General features: G+C 61.3%; 1 protein-coding gene across 17 annotated transcripts in view; it reads left to right on the forward strand.

The window, feature by feature from the left end:
* DGKZ (diacylglycerol kinase zeta) overlaps positions 1 to 22,036 on the forward strand; it is a 44,016-nt gene that overhangs the window by 18,357 nt on the left and 3,623 nt on the right. For 5 of the 17 annotated variants that reach the window (XM_043481110.1, XM_043481111.1, XM_043481119.1 and 2 more), the window contains exons 2-25: positions 12,606 to 12,714; positions 12,988 to 13,083; positions 13,357 to 13,434; positions 14,693 to 14,749; positions 14,870 to 14,938; positions 15,716 to 15,787; positions 15,891 to 16,007; positions 16,114 to 16,185; positions 16,478 to 16,573; positions 16,821 to 16,903; positions 17,010 to 17,070; positions 17,152 to 17,265; positions 17,375 to 17,515; positions 17,926 to 18,004; positions 18,203 to 18,258; positions 18,419 to 18,481; positions 18,583 to 18,656; positions 18,745 to 18,856; positions 19,297 to 19,496; positions 19,670 to 19,770; positions 19,861 to 19,940; positions 20,031 to 20,100; positions 20,219 to 20,259; positions 20,756 to 20,895. In XM_043481110.1, the coding sequence (XP_043337045.1) occupies positions 12,606 to 12,714; positions 12,988 to 13,083; positions 13,357 to 13,434; positions 14,693 to 14,749; positions 14,870 to 14,938; positions 15,716 to 15,787; positions 15,891 to 16,007; positions 16,114 to 16,185; positions 16,478 to 16,573; positions 16,821 to 16,903; positions 17,010 to 17,070; positions 17,152 to 17,265; positions 17,375 to 17,515; positions 17,926 to 18,004; positions 18,203 to 18,258; positions 18,419 to 18,481; positions 18,583 to 18,656; positions 18,745 to 18,856; positions 19,297 to 19,496; positions 19,670 to 19,770; positions 19,861 to 19,940; positions 20,031 to 20,100; positions 20,219 to 20,259; positions 20,756 to 20,895 (2,181 nt within the window). Of the gene's footprint in view, positions 1 to 6,355; positions 7,558 to 7,889; positions 8,490 to 11,068; positions 12,325 to 12,605; positions 12,715 to 12,987; positions 13,084 to 13,356; positions 13,435 to 14,692; positions 14,750 to 14,869; positions 14,939 to 15,715; positions 15,788 to 15,890; positions 16,008 to 16,113; positions 16,186 to 16,477; positions 16,574 to 16,820; positions 16,904 to 17,009; positions 17,071 to 17,151; positions 17,266 to 17,374; positions 17,516 to 17,925; positions 18,005 to 18,202; positions 18,259 to 18,418; positions 18,482 to 18,582; positions 18,657 to 18,744; positions 18,857 to 19,296; positions 19,497 to 19,669; positions 19,771 to 19,860; positions 19,941 to 20,030; positions 20,101 to 20,218; positions 20,260 to 20,755; positions 20,896 to 22,036 lie in introns of those variants that run through there. The other 12 variants (XR_006271960.1, XR_006271961.1, XM_043481106.1 and 9 more) reach the window with 7 other exon arrangements.

A 22,036-nucleotide genomic window follows, 5' to 3' on the forward strand; every position in this document is an offset into this window, starting at 1 on the left:
TTGAAAGCGAGAGATCTTTGTCCTGCGTGGGAATGGAGTAAGGCCTCCGCGTGACCAGTGCCCCAGCCCCACGGGAGAACTGCCACCAGGATCCTCCCTCCTGGGAGGGCAAGGCCGGGCCGGCGCGGGGGCGCCCGCAGGCAGGGAGACCAGGTTTGTAAGCAGGAGGTCCTGTGGCTCCCTGGCTGGATCCGGAGTGGAGGAGCAAGCCTGGGGCCTTTCATCTGGCCTTCAAAGCGCAGGGAACAGAGGACTCAAGGGACACACTCAAAGGCGCCCCGGGAGGTCAGTGAGCGGCCTGTGGCCCGGGAGAGCAGAGGGCAGCAGGCCTCCCGGGGAGAGGTCTGAAGAGAGGTGGGGCCCCGGCCCTCTCTCCCCACTCCGGAACCTCTCCTTGTGCGCCCCTGTCCGGGCGCCCGTTCGCAGCGCCCACTCGGAGGTCTCTCCCCTGCCAGGGCTGAGCCAAACTAGCTGTCTAGGAGCCTGGGCCCGCACCGCCCACGCCCCAGCATCTTGTGGGTTAACAGCTTGCCTGTCTCTCCGCCCCCCCTTCCCCAGCTTGCTGACATTTTACTGAAGCGGGGGTGGTTGTGAAAGGGGGCAAGCTGGTTCCTGCTCCCCAGCCCACACAGACACCCCACTGACACCGCCTGTCACCCACTCTCCCTCCCCTTCCAGGGGAGACCTCTCTTCCGGCCCCACCGACATAGGGCTCCTGCTATGAGACAGCGTGAGGCGTGCTCAGGGTTCCACGCTGTGGCAGAAACCTGTCCATGGAAGACAGACCCGGGCAGCCCCCAGGAGCTGTTCTCCCTCTGGGGGTCTTTTTTTTTTTTTAATATATATTTTAAAAATCTTTTAAAAATTTTGTAAAAATCTTTTTTAAAAGCATTAAGTATTCTGCCACGAGGGAAGTATACAGAATAACACCTACCAGTTAGCTTGGCCAGATCTTACCAACATACCATCGATAAAGACGAAGGCCTCCCTGTCTCCCTCCCCAGAGGAAACCACAGCCCTGATTGGGATGTTTAGATTCTTGTGCCTGTTTTAAGATATTTTTCCCCGCACATATATGAATCCATAGCAACACACAGTACGGTTTGGTATGGTTTTGCCTTTGAGTTAAAATGGTGTATCGTACATATTCTGAGTTTAGGTTTTTCCGTCCATGTTGTTTTGGAGATTTAACCATCTTGAAACCTGAGCTCTAGCATGCACCTGTCTTAATTGCCACATACTAGTCCTCTTAACTGTCCAGCAGCTTATTTACCCAGTCTCCTGTTGATGGACATTTAGGTTGTTGGCAGGTTTTCTTCCATTGCAGGTAATCCTTCAGAGGCGGTGCTGGTCCAAGACTCCTTGTGTGTTCTGTCCACCGGCGTGCTTGGTTGCAGGGCAGTGTGTCTTCAGCTCTGATTTGTTGTTATTTAGTCACTCAGTCACATTCGACTCTTTTGCAACCCCATGGACTGTAGCCCACCAGGTTCCTCTGTCTGTGGGGTTTCCCAGGCAAGAATACTGGAGCGCTTTGCCATTTCCTCTTCCAGGGATCTTCCCGACCCAGGGATCGAATCTGCATCCGCTTTGATAGTTGTAGCCAAATGATGCTCCGGAGTGGCTGTTCTGATTTTTAGGCCTCTGGAGTTACTTTCTGTCTTTAAAGTTTTGGTAAACTGAGGAATGGGTTACCATGAACACTTTTTCTTTCAAGTCTGCAGTAGCACCCTGAGGAAGACAAGACGGTGTTATCCCCCTTAATCTGTTGGGGAAATTGAGGCCCAGCCAGGGTAAGAGACTTGGCTTGAGGTTGCATCGCTGGTCAGAGGAAGAATCCATCTGGACCTCTTGAGTCCAAATCCTTAGAAAAGACCTTTGACCCTGGTAACCTCTCAGGGAGCTTGTAGGTGCAGGAAAAAAAAAAAAAAAACTCTATGGAGTGCAGAAAGCCTGGGAAGTAGAGCAGGGCCCGGGTCCGGGGGTGGGGAGGGTGCTGACAGCCGATTCTAAGATCTTCTCATGGATGGAGGAGGAGGAAGCAGCGTAGTCAGAAGATTTCAGAGGAGTTAAATTTTGAATGAGGGGTTAAGAGTGGAATGCTGCTCCTGGCAGATGGGAAATGACGGCCTCCTACAGACACAGGAGGTGACAGGAGGGGCTGGTCGCAGGAGAAGAGGGAGGTGGGGGCCAGCAGGGGCTTCATAAAGTCTCCCGGCAAGGCGTGGAGAGAGGTGGAGGGAGGCGTATCGGCATCCCCATCAGGGATCGGTTTCACCCATTGCTTCTGAGACACGAGCTCAGCCCACACCAGCAACTGGCAGGAAAAGGGCTCAGGACCTGGCCTGCCACTGGGACACTGCCGGCCCAGAGCCCTCCCCTCTCAGCCTGACCCCCGAGGCTGCGCCTGGACCGTTCACCGTCTTCTCCATTCACTCTGCAAACCACATCCGGCGCTTCCGGACCCTGGGGATGCAGTTAAGAGCAACATGTGGTCCCGGGGGCACACGGGCTGGTGGGGGATACTGAGTCATAAGCCAGCACCAATGGCCCAGAATAGCCAAGGGAGGACCTGAGCGTGGGAGCAGCTAACCCCCTGGGAGAGGAGGGTGGGGAGAACTTTCCGGCAGAGCCGGTATCTGAGCCAGTCCTGAAAGGAGGAGAGGGGAAAAGATAAGGGAGAGCTCGCTGAGCAGAAGGGAAGGAAGGGTGTCCCAGGCAGAGAGGCTGCCAAGTGCCACCCGGACAGAGAGGAAGAGACCCCCGCACGCTGACTGACAGAAGCATCTAGGGGTGGAGGGAGGGAGTGAGAGCGTAAACCCAGGGCAGGCTTCTGGGTCGGAACCCCAACCCTGCCCCTCACTGGCTGCGGGATCACAAGCAAGTTATTCAATCTCTTTGTCCCTCAATTTCCTGGTCTGTAAAATGTAGATAATATTACTTTTTATGACATGAAAAGAGAGAGTATTTGTAAAACAGTTAGGACAGTGTCTGGTACATAGTGAGGTGTGTATTTGTGAAGTAAAAAGTATGAAGGAGAAATGGGAGAGGAGGCTGAGAAGCCTGTTGACAGCCAGACCCACGTCTGCTTTCTGTTCCCTGGCAGTAGAGAGCCACTGAAAGATAGGTGGGCGCTTGAAGGTGAAGTCTGGTGACAGCGGGAGGCTGGCTTGGAGGGGAGGCTCTGAAGGAATGAGTCAGACGTTAATTCCACAAACGTTAGTCCAGGGCCTCCCGGGAGCCAGGCCCTGAGACAGGGACTCAGGGTGGAAGGAGACAGAGAGACTGGGGATGTTTCAGCAAGGAGCTCAGAGCTGGGGCCCCCCGACATCTGAGGCAGCCGCTCTCCTTCCCCCCACCCCGCGCCCACATGCTCACCTGGTGACCGCGTGGCACCAATCCCTGTGGCCCAGGTCTCATCTTGGGGAGCGTGGAGGGGGCGGAGGCACCCCTTCGGGAGAGGAGCCCCAGCTGTCACCCCCTGGGTCCTCTGGAGAGGAGAGGGCAGCAGCTGCTAAGGACAACGGCTGCCACCATCCCCCTGGGCCCAGCGCAGAGAAGTAGGCGGCCCTTGTGGTCAGCCCTCGGGTGCGGTACCTGAGGTGGAGGAAGCCCTCCCCTTCCCTTAACTGGTCCCTGCCCCACGGAATTCCCAGTTCCTTCCTCCTCAGCTGATCAGTGGTAAACACTGGACGCGCTGCCAGACTCAGTGCTGGGCATGGCCCCTGCCCTCCCCCCACCCCACCCCCAGCCAGGGGCTTGTCCGGTGGGCAGGAGGAGCGAGACAGACAGATCTGAGCGGGTGCGGACCTCCCGGGGTCCCGTGGCAGGGCAGCCAGGTGGGCGCTGTGGAGTCATCCGGGGCAGTAATGCCCTGTTGGCTGGGGCAGCTGCCAGCAGGTGGGATTGTGATACGGGGCGGGGAGGGAGGCCAGTGTCCCAGGCAGAAGGTGAGTGTGGGCCAGGACGCAGCAGTGAGCTCAAGCTCAGCCAGCTCAGGGGGCAGAGAAAAGCCTTGGGTAGAACCAAGGGCTGCGTCAGTGCCTGGGAGGCTGCACTAGTGGCGCTCTGCAGAAGCACGCTTGCTAGGCTAGAGGCTTTAGAATTCATTCTGAATCAGGGGTTCCCAAAGTATGGTCCTGGGGGTGCCCTTGACCCTTTCAGGGGATCGTTGGGATCAAAACTATTTTCATGATAATACTTTCAAAGCTGCCCTGGTTTATGTCCTTTTCGCAGGGTTGATATTTGGACTTATGGTGTAGAAGCAGTGGTGGTAAAACGTGGTCTAAAAGCAATGGTAAAGCCATTGGAACCTTGGCATACACCAAGGCAGTGGCCCCATCGTAAACGCATAGCCACTGTATTCTTCACACTCACGGCAACAACAACAAAAAATGCCATAAATATATCAATTTTATAAAGCCTGGATCCTTGAGTGTACATTTTAAAAAATACTGTATGAAGAAATGTGAAATATACATGAGGCACTTTTGCTGCAAACCGAACTTTGATGGTTGTCTTGAAAAGCACTTTTATGACTGAGTTGCAGGCCCTACTAGTCACTTTTTTTTTTTAAAGGAACACCATTTTAGCTTGAAAGGACACCTGACAGACAAAAACCCTTTAAACTTGGATGTTTAGCAGACATTTTCTCAAAAAAGAATGAAGTGAGCTTGTCACTTCAAAAACAGTGTTTGCTGCTGTTGACAAAATTTCAGCTTTTGAGCGAAAATTAGAATTTTGGAAACCTCGTTCCAGTATCTGGAGATCCGCCTAAGTCAGTAAACCGATGTTTTCCAGTGACCAGTGCTTAATGTTTCAAAATTCAAAATGCAAGATAGACCAGTGAAAAGTTCACTGATAACATTTCAGATCCCACATAACCACTAACCTTTAAGAAACTACCACTTGTGATATTTTGGTATAGTATTAGAGAAGAATATCTGTAATTGCCTGAAAGGGCTATTAAAATACTCTTTCCTTTTCTTATTACTTGTCAGTATGAGGCAGAATTTTCTTCATATACTTCAGCCAAATTAACATATCACAACAGATTGCCTGCAGAGGCAGATATTAGAATCCAGATGTCTTCTATTAAGCTAGACATTAGAGATTTACAGAATTTAAACATGCCACTGTTCTCGCTACCTTTTTGTGTTGGAAGATAGAGCTTATTTTCCATAAAAATGTGTTATTTATATTAACATACTGGGCTTACTGTTTTTAATAATATTTTAATATATTTTAAATGAATAAATAGTATTTTAAACATTTCTCAATGTTGATTTCTAATATGAAAAAGTGAAAGTGTTAGTTGCTCAGTCATGTCCCACTCTTTGTGACCCCATGGACTATCACTGTCCATGGAATTCTCCAGGCCAGAATACTGGAGTGGGTTGCCATTCTCTTCTCCAGAGGATCTTCCCAACCCAGGGATCGAACCCAGGTCTCTCTCCTGCATTGCAGTCAGATTCTCCACCATCTGAGCCACCACGGAAGCTAATATGGTCAACGTTAATAGCTGTAACTCTCAAAGAACACCTTTTGGGGATCTTCAGTAATTTGTAAGAATATAAGGGGGTCCTAGAACCAGGATGTTGGAGAGCTGGTGCTCTAGATTCTGGGGGCCAGGAGTGTAAACTGAGGGTTGGCATGCTGGGCCGGGTGGGTGTGATGTGGACCGGCTTCTTCTGGACCCGACAGGCCCCCTGGCAGGGCTGCGACACCCAGGATCTGGCGGCCCGGCTCAGCCCTTCGGAGCTGTGGGCAGTGACGGCCTCCTCGAGCCTCAGGTGCCCCAGTGGCTCAGCTGGGACCAAAATGTCACTTGTACAGGGGGAGTTACAAGCCTCCTGTCTGCTAATCCTTGTGAAAAAGCGCCGTGTAAGTTGTGAAACACTCCACAAGATATTTGTTTCTGTGGTTATTTTGTCTGGGGCCGGTGCGTAGCTGTCTCAGATGCTTTCCCCAGACCCCGGGAAAATCCTGTCCACGGGTAGCTAGAGGGTGTAGAGTGACCCCCACCACGTCTCACCCCCCCCACCCCCGCCTTCCTGGAGCTGAGACGGGGGCTGTGCTTTTGACCGGGCTGGCTGGATGGAGGGCAGGCTCCTGGGCTGTTGCCCTGCCAGCCTCTGGGGACGTTGGGAAGAGAAGCCTGGAAGCCAGGCTTGCGCCCATGTGTGCCCGCCGGGCCGCCCGCCCAGCAGCCGCTGCCTGCTTGCTCTGCTGGGAGAGGAAGTGCAGTCGGTTACCAATCGGGTTATTTTCATAACGGCTGTCTCAGGCTGCGGGGGGGCGGGGAGGCGAGTGGGGAGGGGGAGGGGGCAGAGGAGCAGCCTCAGCAGCTCGCTCTCCAAACTAGGACTTGCTCAGCCGGAGGCCTGCAGCCCGGAGCTGGCGCTGCATCGGGGCTCGCCTGCCCACGGGGACCCGGGCCCCCACCCACCCGCTCTGCCTGCCACCTGAGGGCACCTCCCGCCTGCCACCCTGCCTTCCAGATCAGGTCAAAGGGGCTTCCCTCAACCCTCCCTTGCCTTCTGCTTCCTCCCTCTTGGACCTGTCGGGGTAGGGTTGGGGGGCAGGGTCCCCCAGGCACCGCTGTCCCCAGACCAGGCTCCTGGAGCTGATGGAAAGGGAATGGGAAGGGGTGGGGGTCTGAACTGCTGTCCCCAAGCCAGGGCAGACCCCGTCGTGGTCAACATGACTGGCCTAGTCGCCCCCCGTACCGCGCAGCTCTGGCCCACCTCTCCCACTGTGAAGTTTGCTTCGGTTTGGTTTTGGCAGGCTCTCCTTAGTGAGTGGAGACCTGGGCACCCTGCCTCAGCAGCCCCCAGGCAGGCCCCTCTTCCAGCCGTCCCCACCCCCTCCCCTCGACCTCAGCCTTGGCGCTGCGGGAGCAGAGCCGCCGGGGCAGATTCTGACCTGCAGGCCCTGTTGTGGGGCTGCTGGAGGTGACCGCTGTGCCCCATTGCCACCTTCAGCAGGACGCGGGGCGGGGGGCCCACTCAGTGTGGAATGGGCGCTCTGGCTGGATCCCACAGGGTGGCCTGTGCGAGCACCCTGGGAGGCAGAGCAGTCCCTGGGGGCCCAGTCTGGTGCCAGGCGCAGAGGGCATTCGTCCCAGCGTGAGCAGACCCCCCCACGCAGCCCAGGCTGCCAAGCTGTGTTCCTCATATGATGGGTGGTGACCATCCTGGCTACTCCTGCTTCCCTTTCTGGGCTCCTACCTGCACCGTGCGTGCATGCTCAGATGTATCTGACTTTTGATGACCCCGTGGACTGTAGTCCACCAGGCTCCTCCATCCATGGGATTCTGCAGGCAAGAATACTGGAGTGGGTTGCCATGCCCTGCTCCAGGGGATCTTCCCATCCCAGGGATCGAACCCACGTTTCTTACGTCTCCTGCTGTGGGTGTAGGCCCTGCCAAGCCCCTCCTCTCTGCTGGCTGTCGGCAGGTACTCTCTACCGTTATGTCATCTGAACCTCTTTCATGTCAGAGCCTCTGGACTAGGTCGTTTCAGCCCTGTTTTGCAGATGAGAAAATGGAGACTCCAAAAGGTTAGTTGTTCAACCTAGGAAAGCAGTGGCAGATACAGGATTCCAAAGCTTGAAGCTAACATAGCGTGAGCCGGTCTAACTGGGAGATGAGGAGCCCTGTCCTTCCCAGCCAGCAGCTGATGGAGCTGGGACACTTGTGTCCACTCACCCCGGGCAGCTGCCTGAGCTTGGCCACCTGCAGCCGCACTGTCTGCTGTTCCCCAGGGGTGCCCCGCCAGCTATCACCATGCCCGTCTGCCACAGCACCCTCTGTCCTCCTCCCCAGGCTCCTAGCAGCCCGCTGGACGTCGACGGGGCCCCCGAGTCCTTTCCCAGCCCACCCCCTCCGGGTGTGACAGGCTCCCCCCTGGGCCCCCCGCCCAGGAGGCTGAGGGCAGCCATTTTTGCTCCGCCGCTGGTGTCAGAGCCCTGCGGGGCCTCCTCCGGTGACCTTTACACTACTGAGTGTGGTGTGTGGAAGCTGACAGAGCGTGAGGTGAGAGGAAGCTGCCGCCCAGGGCCGTGCCGTGGGCAGAGGCTGCAGGCGCAGGCAGAGGAGAGTCCGGGGCAGGCCTGAGAGCAGGCCGGGCCTCGGAGCAGACCCAGGAGAGGCCTGGGCCGAGATAGGAAGTCAGGAGTCAGGCCTTTGCTGACCAGAGGACAGAGGTTTCTATGGCGACCAGAGGAACAGGAAGCCTGGGCCCCGGGGGGAGGGGGTGTCGGAGCGCAGAGGCGTGGTCGCCTTAGAGGAGAGCTTGTCATAAACCGTCAGATCAGCCAGCTGACAGCCTCCTCCGACCGACAAGGAAACTGAGGCCCGAGAGGGAGCGGCTTCGCAGGAGGTCACTCGGCACCGGCCTGGCCCACCCCGCCCCCGCTGGTGGTGACCCCCGGGCCCGCTGGGACCCAGGCGTGGGGGGAGCACCTCTAAGTCGCCCCGTGTCCTGAGGCAGGTGAGCTGCAAGGCCTCTCTGCCTCCCCCCAGCCCCTCTTGGCGCAGGCGCGGGGCTGGGCAGGCGGCAGGGTCCACCCTCTCCGCCACCCACAGGGCGCCTGCCGCACCTCCCCCCCAGTGACTGTGGCCTTTTGTTTTCTGGGTGACACTCGCATCAGGCGGTGTGTTCGGGTGACTAATCTCCTCCAGGCTGGGCAGCTGTCACAGGGCGGCCTGACCGGGCGGGCGGGGAAAGCTGACACCCTGGGGCAGTGCTGGCAAGCCAGGGCCCCTGGCCGCAGCAGGCCACTGGGCCTCCAGGCTCCTTCTGCTGGGCGCGGTGCAGACCCTGCATCAGGCGGACCTGAGTTCAGGTCCCGCTCCTGCCCGTGACCAGCCGTGCGACCTTGGAGCCTGGGCCTGATCTCAAGCCGGTTTCCTCCTCTCTGTCACAGAGCCATTGATCCTGCCTGCCTCAGGGGTGGCAGTTAGGAGCGAGCGAGATGATGAGTGAAGGCGCTTGTCACGTAGTGGGTGATGGGCAAATAGACTGCTCTTGTCATTATGGCACCTTAGTCCCAGCTCAAACCAGGCTTTGCCCTCAGGTCGAGGTGGGTTCCAGCCCCAGCTCCACACGGACTAGCTGTGCACGTTGGGCTAGTTATCTCCTTAGTCTCTCATCAGGAGCCAGGTATGATACAGTATCTATTCTTTAGGGTGCTGTGGTTTATAAAACCACATGCACATGTTTGCCAAGGACTTAGTACCCTGCCTGACACGCGTGGGCACTCAGCAAATGTCCGGCGGGACAGCACTGACTTTAGGCGGAAATCAGGAGCTCTTCTGCCATCCTCCCCGTTACCTGCAGAGGCTGGCAGATCGTAAGCGGCAGAGCTCTGGAGCCCAGCAGCCCCCAACACTGCTTCTGCAGGCGTGGCTGCTTCCATGTCAGTACCCCTGCACATGTCCACGGCCCTGGCCCTGGCCCTGATGCTGCCTGCCCCGACCCCCAAGTGAAGTGAAGTCGCTCAGTCATGTCTGACTCGGTGACCCCATGGACTGTAACCTACCAGGCTCCTCTGTCCATGGGATGTTCCAGGCAAGAGTACTGGAGTGGGTTGCCATTTCCTTCTCCAGGGGATCTTCCCGACCCAGGGATCAAACCCGGGTCTCCTGCATTGTAGGCAGACACTTTACTGTCTGAGCCGCCAGGGAAGCCAACCAGGGCAGTAGCAGATCAAGGGGGGAGCGGGAGGGGTAGGCGCTGGCTGTGCAGCCCAGCCCGGATTCCTCAAGCCCATCCTCCACCCTCTCAGGCCCACAGCTGACACAAGTGTCTCTCCTGTCAGCCGCAGGCAGGGGTCCCATGGCTGTGACTCAAACCTCCCTGTGGCTGCCAGAGCCCAGGAGAGTACCTGATGGTGGGCACAGGTGTCCCTGGGCCCTCTGGAGGCATGGCCCCCCTGAAGCACACCAGGCTCCATGCCCTTTCCGCACGTTAGGAGGGGGTAAGAGTGCACGTGCTCCCCTCGGCCTGTGCAGAAGGGGCGACGGGGCAGACGAGCTGGCGAAGGAATCAGCCCGTGCTCAGACCAGGTCAAGGGAGGATGGCTCGAGCAAGCGCGGTCCCCAGGACTCCTGCAGGACGGCGCTCCGGGTAGCTTAGCGTTGGGATTCTGAGCGTTGGGGCTTTGGGTCTTGGCCCCTAGGTCAAGGTGCAGTTCACGGGCTCCCTCAGCGGCCACACTGGAAGGGTTTTCAGACATCGTCCAGCACTCTCGCACATGGGTTGTCCATCCTGGGCCTCTTCAGAAAGGTGAGGCCCGGGAAGTGCTCCCGTCGGCCCCTCAGAGCAGGAGGGCACCCACACAGCCCAGAGGCGCGCTCGTGGCTCTCGCGGCTCCCCGCACAAAGGCCCTCCGGTGGCTTCTCTCCCCGCCCTGTGCAGCTGCCCCTCCGGTTCTCAGGCAGGGGGGTGGGGTGAGGTCCCAGGGGCCTTCCACCCCAAGGCAGATGTCAGATGCTCTCCCTTTCTGGGGCCACGCTCAGCCTGGCCCCGAGTCTGGGGATCGTAGCAGGGCTGAATTTCCTTTCAGAGAGCCTCATTTTCTTACCATGCCTTGCTTTGTGGTGTGTCCCAGGAAGGGACACCTAAGCCTAACCTGCCCAAGGAGAGGAGAAGCCTTGCCCTCAGCCCCTCAGTGTCACATCTTTCTGCCTTTTCATGCTGTTCACGGGGTTCCCAAGGCAAGAATACTAAAGCGGTTTGCCATTCCCCCTTCCCCAGTGAACCACGTTTTGTCAGAACTCTCCACCATGACTTGGGTGGCCCTACACGGCATGGCTCATAGTCTCATTGAGCTGGACAAGGTTGTGATCCATGTGATCAGTTTGATTAGATTTCTGTGATTGACTGTGGAAATCAATACTGAATATTCATTGGAAGGACTGATGCTGAAGCTGAAGCTGCAATACTTTGACCACAAGATGCAAAGAGCTGACGCATTAGAAAATACCCTGATGCTAGGAAAGATAGAAGGCAGGATGAAATGGTGGGATGGCATCATGGACTCAACAGACATGAGTTTGAGCAAGCCCCAGGAGATGGTGAAGGACGCCTAGTGTGCTGCAGTCCATGGGGTTGCAAAGAGTCAGACAGGACTGAGCAGCTAAACAACAGCCCCTCAGTCTGTTGTCTCCAGGCTCCCAGCTTCCTTTCTCTTTTCCTTTCCATCAGCTTCAGGCAAGGGACTTGAAGTCCTTTAGGCCAGAGCTTTGGGGATCTTGGTGCCTGGACAGGGGAACCCAGAAGGGTAGCTGGCAACCCCTCCTCCCCAGCGCTCCTGCGGCTGCAACGGGGCGGAATTGGGGAGCACCAGTGTATCCAACAGCAATGAGTGTGGGCTCCCCGCCGGGTCTTCTGGTACCCTCAGACACCCCGTGTAAGGGGCTCAGAGGCCACAGAACACCCCCATTTCCTCCCAAGTGTCCCTTCTCTGCCCCAGGGGCAGAGGCTGAGACTGGGCGCCTGGACCTGGGATGGGCCCCGGCCTGGCCTGGCTCCTGATGTTCCCGGTCTCTGTACCCAACAGCCACCCACCCGCCCCTGCCATGGAGACCTTCATTAAGAGACACTTCCAGCGGAAGGCGCAGGGCCCTGGAGAGGGGCCGCGGCGGCCCAGCGGCGTGGGGCTGCTCACGGGCAAGGCCCGGCGCCGCTCGCCGGCGGGGCAGGCCTCCTCCTCGCTGGCACAGCGGCGGCGCTCCAGCGCACAGCTCCAGGGCTGCCTCCTGGTCTGCGGGGTGGGGGCCCCGGGCCCCGGCCGCCGCCGGCGCTCCAGCACCGCACCCCCAGCCCGCAACCCCCGCTTCGCTGTGGAGGAGGTGCCCAGCCCGCCGCAGCCGGCCGTGGTGGCGCCCCAGCTTCTGGTGGCACCCCTGCTGTTGGCCGGGCTCGTGGGCATGGAGGAGGAGGAGGAGGGCTTGCAGAAGGAGGATGTAAGGGCTGCACCACCGAGCTCTGCCCAGCCGGGCCCCGGGACCCCAGGGCCCCCCCCGCCCCGCGGCGCGCTGCCCCTGCAGCCCGTGCCGCGCTGGCGCCGGCGCCGGGCCTCCTCCCACCTGCTGCCCGCAGATGTGGTGAAAGACCACGCACTCTGGGGCCTGCACGGTCACTACCGGCGCCTCAGCCAGCCACGGCCCGCGGGGCAGCACCCCAGCCCAGGGGGTCGAAGAGCCTCGGGCACCGCAGCCGGCCCCGGGATGCCCGCCCGCGTGCGCCCGCTGTCCCGCCGGCGCCAGGTAGCCCTGCGGCGCAAGTCAGCCGGACCCCAGACCTGGAGTGCCCTGCTTGCGTAGGTATAGCTGCAGCCAGCAGGGCAGTGGTGTGACCTCCGGGGGGCTGGCCCGGGGGCCCCTGGCTCGGGAGCAGCTCTGGGCCAGGCTCGGAAGCCAGCAGGACTGCGAGGAGAGTCCAGTCTCCTCGGGGATCTTCTCAGAGCCGGGGGGCCTCTTGGGGGCCTCCTCTGCCCTTCCTGCCTTGACCCGGGATTGAGGTCAAGGTGAAGGCAGAGATCCCAGGCGAGGGGAAGGAAGCTGTGCGCCCAGCTGGCCTCAGCCGCCGCCTCCTCCGCAGGAAAGCCATCACCAAGTCGGGCCTCCAGCACCTGGCACCCCCTGCTCCTGCTCCCGGGGCCCCGTGTAGCGAGCCTGAGAGGCAGATCCGGAGCACTGTGGACTGGAGTGTGAGTGGCCGGGAGCTGGGAGGGGTCGATGGGGACCAGTCCCTCGCGGGGGGTCGGAGGTCCTGCGGGCGGCTGCAAGGGGAGCCCATGGATCTGTGGGGTCAGAGCAGACCTCCTAGGGTGGCCACGTTCGAGCCAAGCCTTGAAGCCAACAGTGGGGAAAACAGGATGCCGTGAAGTAGATTGTGGGGGCGGGAGCAGGTTTGTCTCGGGAGAGGGGACGGTAGGTGGGGCGCAGCAGGCGTACGCTGAGCGTGCTATCCCGTCCTGCAGGAGTCTGCGACGTATGGGGAACATATCTGGTTCGAGACCAACGTGTCCGGGGACTTCTGCTACGTCGGAGAGCAGTACTGCGTGGCCAAGATGCTGGTGCGTGAGCGGGGTGCGGCATGCTGCCCCCTGGTGGTGGAGCCGGGTCTCGAGCCCTGTAGGCCGGCCGTCCCAGGGGCAGGTGGGAACGAGGCTCTCACCTGAGCCGCCCCGGGGGGGCCTGCCCCCCGACGTCCAGAGGGACGGGACTGGGGCCTGAAGCCAGGGCTAGGGCTCCACAGTGCTCTCCCAGCGCAGCTGTGCGGGGGCAGGCGCAGGGCGGCACCCGGGCCAGGGTTAGCCGGTGCCTCAGGGAACTTCTGTTTCCCACAGCAGAAGTCAGTGTCCCGGAGAAAATGCGCAGCCTGCAAGATTGTGGTCCACACGCCCTGCATCGAGCAGCTGGAGAAGGTGAGCGTGGCTGCGCAGGCTTTCCTGCCCCTCCCCTCGGAGTGCTGAAGCCCTCACGGCACTCATGCCCGGGTCTCTGTACACGCGTGTTCACGTCACACAAACACCGCCGGCCAGGGGTGCCTCTCTGTACACGCGTGTTCACGTCACACAAACACCACCGGCCGGGGTGCCTCAGTGCGTGTCGTTGTGAAAAAGCCAAGGACCCTGGAGCCGCAGTGCCTGCGTTTGCACCCTGGCTCCCCCTTCATCTGCTGCTGTGTCCCCGCTGCCCAGAACAAGCCTGGCGCAGAGCGAGGTTCATAAGACTGTTACTCGACAAGATGAAGTCACGAATGCTGGCTGAGATGCCATTTTTTATCAGTTCCCAAACTAACACTTAGAAGGGGCTGTGCCTTGCTGAAGCTTCGTACCTCAGCTCTGTCTGGGCCAGTCCTGCATGGGCACTGAAGCCTGGCTCCGTTCCCTCCACGCCGCGGCTGTAAAGACCTTTTCCCGGGGACCGCTGTCCGTGGAGTGGCTGCAGCTGGGGGCGCATCTGGGCCCCCGTGCTTCTAGGGAGGGAGAGAGAAGGACAGCTGGGTGAGTGGGTCCAGGCTGGGGGGTGGCGGCTGCCGTTGACCCTGCAGGACTCCCCACCAGCAGAAGCCCAGACCAGCGTAAGAGAAATCCTGTAGGGCCAGGAATGGCTTGAACGAGGCTAACGTAGACGGCTTCCCTTCTCCCCAACTCTGTACAGTGAAGTTTCCCTACAGTTTTCCGAGGGCTGAAGCAGGGGCCCGGCGGAAAACAGACACGCATGTAGCCCCAAGTCCTGTAGATCTATCACACCGGCCTAAGGTGGAGATAAACCAGGGCTCCACAGATGGGCTGACGGTCTCCAGGGCCCAGTCCCCAAGCATGCACTGGGTTGCCTGCAGGTACCTGAGTTGGGAGAGCTGGAGGGCAAGGAAGATTACAGGACCAGTCAGCCTTGCTGCAGGTTTAGCGGGGAAGACAACACAGAACTTGCTGTCTCCCTCATCCCGGAAGACTGGGCAGCAGAAGGGAGCTTCCCTCTGGCTAATGGAGAGGAGGAGGGATGCCGGAGGGCTTCTGAGAAGAGGTGTCTGGCGTTCTCAGGGCTCCCCGGATGCCGGGAGGCCTCTCCCTCCTTTGTGAGGATGCCTCCGAGTGACACCTTCTGAAGGGGGTGGCCACGTGCCTGACCCCACGAAGGGCGGTTCTGACGTTTTGGTGGTCACTGTGTGTTCCACAGATAAATTTCCGCTGTAAGCCATCCTTCCGTGAATCGGGCTCCAGGAACGTCCGTGAGGTAAGCGCCCAGGGTTGTTAGGGCCCTGGGTCTCCTGAGCGGGCCCCTCGGCAGTGACTCCAGGGCGTCACCAGGCTTCCACCCCTCACTCACCGCAGTTTCGCTCCTCTCCTCTGCCAGCCAACCTTCGTGCGGCACCATTGGGTACACCGGCGGCGCCAGGATGGCAAGTGTCGGCACTGTGGGAAGGTGAGGGCCCACCCAAGCAAGCCGGTCCTGGTCCCGGCAGCCCCGTGCCGCCCCAACCGCGCAGAGTCCCGGGCCCACGCTCTCTGGCTGCCACGCCCGCTCAGTCCCAGAACCCCCGGGTGCCTGGGCAGAGCGGGAGAGCAGGGAGGAAAGCCGCCTCCTCCAAGAGCAGCGTGTCTGGACTACTCGGAAGCTGTGAGCAAGCCCTTCGAGAAGCATGGAGGCTTTTTCCCTCGCCAGCTCAGCCGGCGCACGTGGGTGCCCAGCACAGGTCCCTGTCCTCCAGGCTGCAGAGCCCTCCCAAGCACGCCCCACAGCGGCCCAGGTTTCACTGAGCTGTCTTGTCCCCCCCCAGTCCCATCCCCCAGGAAGTTCAGGCTCTGAGAGGTCTAGGGGTCTTGTCCCTCCTCTGTCCGTCCACCTTGAGTGTCCAGCACGTCGGGCACAGTAGGCCCTGCGGTGAGCCCGCGGAGGACGGACAGGGAACGACTCTGATGGTTGCCGCACACAGCTTTGAGAGCCTGGGTTGGGAAGGAGGGACCGGAGTTAGGCAGGAGTTATCTCTGGACCCCTTTCCAGCAGATGGTGCAGTTCACTTCAGAGACCCAGCCTGGCTCAGCCCCCATGACACTAGGGCCTCCTTTTATAGTTCTTTTCTTTAAAGAAAAAAAATAAGTGCTCAGTTGCCCTGGGCAGAGAGACGTTGGCAGCAGGAAGGGGCTGGGCCTGCTGCTCTGGGCCCAGCCCCAGGGGCCCTCACCACCCTCTGCACCCCAGGGCTTCCAGCAGAAGTTCACCTTCCACAGCAAGGAGATTGTGGCCATCAGCTGCTCCTGGTGCAAGCAAGCAGTGAGTGCCGCTCCCCTGCCCGCAGGCTGTCCCCCGGGGCTGCGCAGGGCCCGGGCCGCAGGCCTCGGCCAGCCCAGCTCAGCCCCGCCCCCCGCCCCCCCAGTACCACAGCAAGGTGTCCTGCTTCATGCTGCAGCAGATTGAGGAGCCGTGCTCCCTGGGCGTCCACGCCGCTGTGGTCATCCCCCCCACCTGGATCCTCCGGGCCCGCAGGCCCCAGGTGAGTCCCGCCTGTGCCAGGACACCCCAACCCCCGCCACCCCTAGGGTCTGCCGGCCACCCTAGCCCCAGCCGCCTTGTCACCCACGCCCCCACTTCCCTCACAGAACACCCTCAAAGCCAGCAAGAAGAAAAAGAGAGCATCCTTCAAGAGGAAGTCTAGCAAGAAAGGGCCTGAGGTTAGACGTGGGACCAGGCGGGCAGCGGGAAGGGGAACAGGAGAGGGGGGCCTGTTTCTTGGGACCCTGAGCCCCCGCCTGGAGCTGATGCTGCTGCCAGCTCGGCCGTTGCTGGGTCAGTCTGGGCTCTGGGGCCCCCAAGCAGGGTGAGAGGTCAGGTCCTCCTCTGGGGCCAGGCCCACTGTGAGGTCTGACCCCCCGGTGATACTCACGGGGGTACCCAGGGCACGGAGGACAGGGTGAGGGTCCACCAGAGCGGGAACCAGCCTTACAGGCTCTCTCTGTCTCCAAGGAGGGCCGCTGGAGACCCTTCATCATCAGGCCTACCCCGTCCCCCCTCATGAAGCCCCTGCTGGTGTTTGTGAACCCCAAGAGTGGGGGCAACCAGGTACGCACAGCATCCCGTCTCCTCTGAGAGCCTTGGGGAAGGGGTGGGGTCTAGCTCAGCCCCTCCCCCCAGCAGGTGTTCCCAGGTCCCCAGGTCAGCTTCTGCCCCATGATGCTGAGAAAATCCCCTTCTGTCTCCACCTCTTGCCTTTTCCTGGGCCGGGTTCCCACAGCCACGCGCTTCCCACCTCAGCCCACCACCCCTGACTGCCTCCCCACTTTCCCTGTCCGTTCCTGGTCTCCCACAGGGCGCCAAGATCATACAGTCCTTCCTCTGGTATCTGAATCCCCGGCAAGTCTTTGACCTGAGCCAGGGAGGGCCCAGGGAGGCGTAAGTACCTGCCAGGGCTCTGTGGGGACAGTGGCGAGGGCTGGCCTGGCGCGCTCTCGGGGTGTGGCTCATGGACCCTGACCCGGTGCCCATCCTCTGACCCCAGGCTGGAGATGTACCGCCGGGTGCACAACCTGCGGATCCTGGCCTGCGGGGGCGATGGCACAGTGAGTATTCCTGCCCTCCCCGGCTGGGCCAGGCCAGGGCCGCCCGCTCTGACCTGGCCGCCTCCGCCCTGCCCGCTCCAGGTTGGCTGGATCCTCTCCACCCTGGACCAGCTGCGCTTGAAGCCGCCACCGCCCGTTGCCATCCTGCCCCTGGGCACTGGCAATGACCTGGCCCGCACCCTCAACTGGGGCGGGGTGAGCTCCCACGGACGGGGCAGGGAGCCGGGGGTGGGGGAGCGGGGTGCCAGGGGAGGGCCCAGACCCCGGGGGAGCTCAGTTCCTGCCTCTCCGCCCCCCCACCCAGGGCTACACCGACGAGCCTGTGTCCAAGATCCTGTCCCACGTGGAGGAGGGCAATGTGGTGCAGCTGGACCGCTGGGACCTCCGTGCGGAGCCCAACCCCGAGGCGGGGCCCGAGGAGCGAGACGAGGGGGCCACCGACCGGGTGGGTCAGCCGGGAAGGGGTGCTGGGGGTGTCTGGGGTCTGGGGCAAGTCTTCATGTAACCAAACTTCAGCATCTCCTCGGGAGGAGGGAATGGTGTGGTCTTCAGCTCATGAGAGAGCTGTCCGCAGCCTCTCGGCACATGTTACTGAGCGCCTGCTACCGCCAGGCAGCGCTGGTTCTCAGCAGCGAGCAGAGCCAGGTCCTGGTGCGCATGAGGCCCTTCGGAGGAGGGTCGTGGGGGGTGTGAGGCCTGGGAAGAGAAGCCAGGCTGCTTTGGTGTGCAGGCGCTCGGTGGGGCTCCCCAGGAGCTGAGAAGGCCGGGCCTCGGCCCCCTTTCTGCAGAGCTGGCTGTGGGGGGGGCGGGGTGCGTGCGGGAGCTCCTCATGCCTGTCCCTTGGCCCTCCTCCAGCTGCCTCTGGATGTCTTCAACAACTACTTCAGCCTGGGCTTTGACGCCCATGTCACCCTGGAGTTCCACGAGTCTCGAGGTGGGCGCGTCTTTGCTGAGGAGGCCTCGGGTGGTGGTGGTGGTGGTGGGACCCCAGGAGGGGCCCCGAGACGGCCAGACCTCGCCCCTGCCAGTACAAAGCGTTCGTCCATCGTCAGCCCTCCCGCCCGAGCCCAGCTTGGAAAGCCCCAGCAGGCTCAGAGCAGCTGACTGTCCCCTATTTCTTGTCACCACCCAGAGGCCAACCCGGAGAAGTTCAACAGCCGCTTCCGGAATAAGATGTTCTACGCCGGGGTGAGTCTGGGGCCTGCCACCGCGCCCCACCGTGGCCACGCCCACCTCTTCTCCCACCCATGCCCCCACCCACCCGTGTCCACCAGGCCTCAGGACCCCTGCACGGCAGTGGGAAGGACATGCCCCGTTACCAGATGGTGACGCCCTCTGTCTCCCACAGACAGCCTTCTCCGACTTCCTGATGGGCAGCTCCAAGGACTTGGCCAAGCACATCCGCGTGGTGGTGAGCGGGCTGTGCCCGCAGGCAGGGTGGGTGGGTCTGGCGGGAGGGAGACCCCCTGGATCCATAGGCCCTCAACCCCCTCCACCCGTTCCTGCCTGCAGTGTGATGGGACTGACCTGACCCCCAAGATTCAGGACCTGAAGCCCCAGTGTATTGTTTTCCTGAACATCCCCAGGTGAGGAGGGGAGGGCGCGGGGGGAGCCCTGCTGTCCCTGTCCTGCATGCCCGTCCTCTGAAGCCCGTTGCGGTGCCGTCCCCTCCAGGTACTGTGCGGGCACCATGCCCTGGGGCCACCCTGGGGAGCACCACGACTTCGAGCCGCAGCGGCACGACGATGGCTACCTCGAGGTCATCGGCTTTACCATGACCTCCCTGGTGAGTAAGCCAGCACGGGGCCCACCTGGAGCCCCAGGCCTGCCTGCCTGCCTGCCCGGCCCTGGCCCTGGCCCCAGGATGGAAGGGGATGCCTTCCCTGGTGGTTCAGTGGTTAAGAATCCACCTTGCGATGCAGGGTACACGAGTTGGACCCCTTCTGGGGACGTAGGAGCCCACAGGCCTCAGGGCAACTAAGCCTGCGTGACAGAGCAGCCAGATAAATACAAAAAATGAAAAATAACGGAAGGGGGTCACCAGCCTCCTTTTCATTGGCCAGGACGGGAGAATTCGCCCTCACCTCCTTTCTCTGGCTGGGGTCTCACCCTCCTCTGCTCTCCGTTGGGTGGGGGATCACTCACTTTGTTCTCCGGCCTGGGAAAAGGAAAGCCTGGGGTCCTGCCGCCCCCTGGCCCCTGACCCTGAGCCTCCCATGCCCACAGGCCGCGCTGCAGGTGGGCGGGCACGGCGAGCGGCTGACGCAGTGCCGAGAGGTGCTGCTCACCACGTCCAAAGCCATCCCGGTGCAGGTGGACGGTGAGCCCTGCAAGCTCGCAGCCTCCCGCATCCGCATCGCCCTGCGCAACCAGGCCACCATGGTGCAGAAGGCCAAGCGGCGGAGCGCCGCCCCCCTGCACAGCGAGTGCGTCCCCCCCCGCCCCGCCCACATGCCCGGGGCCCCAGAGACTCTGCCCCTCCCCAGCCTCAGTTTCCCCTGGGGCAGCTGGGGCGGGCGGTACGTGGTGTGATGCCTGGCGGGGACTGGCAGCTCGGGCAGGGCCCTTGCCGAGCGCCGTGTGGTCGCCCTGCCTGCAGCCAGCAGCCGGTGCCGGAGCAGCTGCGAGTCCAGGTGAGCAGGGTCAGCATGCACGACTACGAGGCCCTGCACTATGACAAGGAGCAGCTCAAAGAGGCTTGTGAGTGGCAGATGGGGCGGGGAGGGGGCGCTGAGGAGCGGGGCCCGGGCTGGGGTGCAGCCAGCTGCTGACGGCCGCCCTGTCCTCCAGCCGTGCCACTGGGCACCGTGGTGGTCCCCGGAGACAGTGACCTGGAGCTATGCCGCGCCCACATCGAGAGGCTCCGGCAGGTGAGGGGTGGGGCCCGGGCCTGCCCACAGGGGCCCCCACCAGCCCAGGTTCTGGTGGCCTCCAGCCCCGGCCTCTGCCTCTCTTGCCAGGAGCCCGAAGGTGCTGGAGCCAAGTCCCCGATGTGCCAGAAACTGTCCCCCAAGTGGTGCTTCCTCGATGGTGAGTGGCCCCCAAAGGGCTGGGGCCTGCCTCCTCCCTTGGCAGTCCTGGCGGGGGGCGGCAGGAGACCCAGGCCTGGACAGGGGGCCACCTTCCTCAGCCAGCCCTCTCCCCACAGCCACCACTGCCAGCCGCTTCTACAGAATCGACAGGGCCCAGGTACGCACTCAAGATCTGCTCTGGAAACCGCTGGCTCTGGGCCCCGTGGCACCTGTCCTGCTTGGCCGCCCTGCACGGCCGGGTACACCCATGTCCGCCGATGGGCAGTGCACAGGGACGGTGCTGACGGCGGGGAGCTGGGCTCGCGGGGTTGGGTTGTGGGGGAGCCTCAAAGCACAGGCGTCTTCCAACCAGACACAGAAGGAAAGGCGCTTTGGGTCAGAGGCCGGGCACCCGGGAAAGGCTTAGCTGTGGGAAGGGGCTGCAAGCTGGTGGGCCCCCTGTGCAAGGTCAGGGGCTCCAGGGCAGGAGGGGAGAGGAGGGGGCTGGGGGTGGGGTGGGGGCTGGCAGGGCCCAGGCCTGGCTGCCCTGTCAGTGCTCCACCTCACAGCTGCAGCTTCTCCAGGTCTGCTGGCCTGGCGTCCCTCTGCACCCCCCATCGGCCGCCCTGCAGGGCCCTGACCCTCAGCCCAACCTTCCCCGCCCAACCCCGTAGGAACACCTCAACTACGTGACCGAGATCGCACAGGACGAGATTTATATCCTGGACCCTGAGCTGCTGGGGGCATCTGCCCGGCCTGACCTCCCCACCCCCACGTCCCCTCTCCCCACCTCGCCCTGCTCCCCCACATCCCGGTGAGTCCCGAGCCTCAGCCAACCCTCCCCCTCCCACCCCAAAGGGCAGCTGACTGAACCCCCCAACCCTGGCCGCAGCCAGGCCACGAGCCCTCTGACCCACTGGCCACCATCCACCCTGCTGCGGTGGCTGGAGACCCAGGCTCCATTCCGGCCACCCCCACCCTCGTCGGAGCGCCCTGCAGCCCCCCGGCCTCCTGCTCTCCCCCAGCACCCTGTGGGCACGTGCCCTGCCCTGCTCCCTTCACTGGGCACCGGCACCCTCTTCCACCACTGCAGTGCAGCCCCACTCACCTGTCCGATCTTTGCTGCCTCCTTTGCCCACCTCCGGACTTGTCCCTGCCTCCCCGATCTTCACCCTCCACTCACGTCTCAGCTTGGGTGTGCCTTCTCCGCAGTCTCTCGGGAGCCCCCCCGAAGTTGCTGTTCCATCACACCACCCAATCTCCTGTTCTTCCACACTTCCTGCTGTTCCAGAACACTTTGTTTACTCGTTTGTCTGACTTTGTCTCTCTGACTAGAATGTAAGCTCCCTGAGAGCAAGCTCTCCACCTGTCTTGTTCATGGCTGTGTTGCTGGTGCCCGGAACAGCACTTGACATGCAGGAGGCACTGAATAAACTGTTGAATGAACCAAGGGCGCCCCGGGTTGGGGCTGGGGAGGGCAACAAGCTGGGCCTGTGCTGTAGCCATGTCACCCTGTCACATCTCATCCTGTCACATCCTGCCACATCTCACCCTGTCACCCCGTCACATCTCATCATGTCACCCCGTCACATCTCATCCTGTCACATCCTGCCACATCTCACCCTGTCACCCCATCACATCTCATCATGTCACCCTGTCACATCTCACCCTGTCGCATCTCGTCACCCTGTCACATCTCATCCTGTAGCCATGTCACCCTGTCACATCTCATCCTGTCACATCCTGCCATATCTCACCCTGTCACCCCGTCACATCTTATCATGTCACCCCGTCACATCTCACCCTATCACATCTCACCCTGTCACCCCATCACATCTCACCCTGTCACATCTCACCCTGTCACCCCATCACATCTCATCATGTCACCCTGTCACATCTCACCCTGTCACCCCGTCACATCTCATCATGTCACCCCGTCACATCTCACCCTGTCA

The sequence above is a fragment of the Cervus canadensis genome, chromosome 11, assembly GCF_019320065.1.
Source record: "Cervus canadensis isolate Bull #8, Minnesota chromosome 11, ASM1932006v1, whole genome shotgun sequence".
NCBI classification, from domain to species: Eukaryota; Metazoa; Chordata; class Mammalia; order Artiodactyla; family Cervidae; genus Cervus; species Cervus canadensis.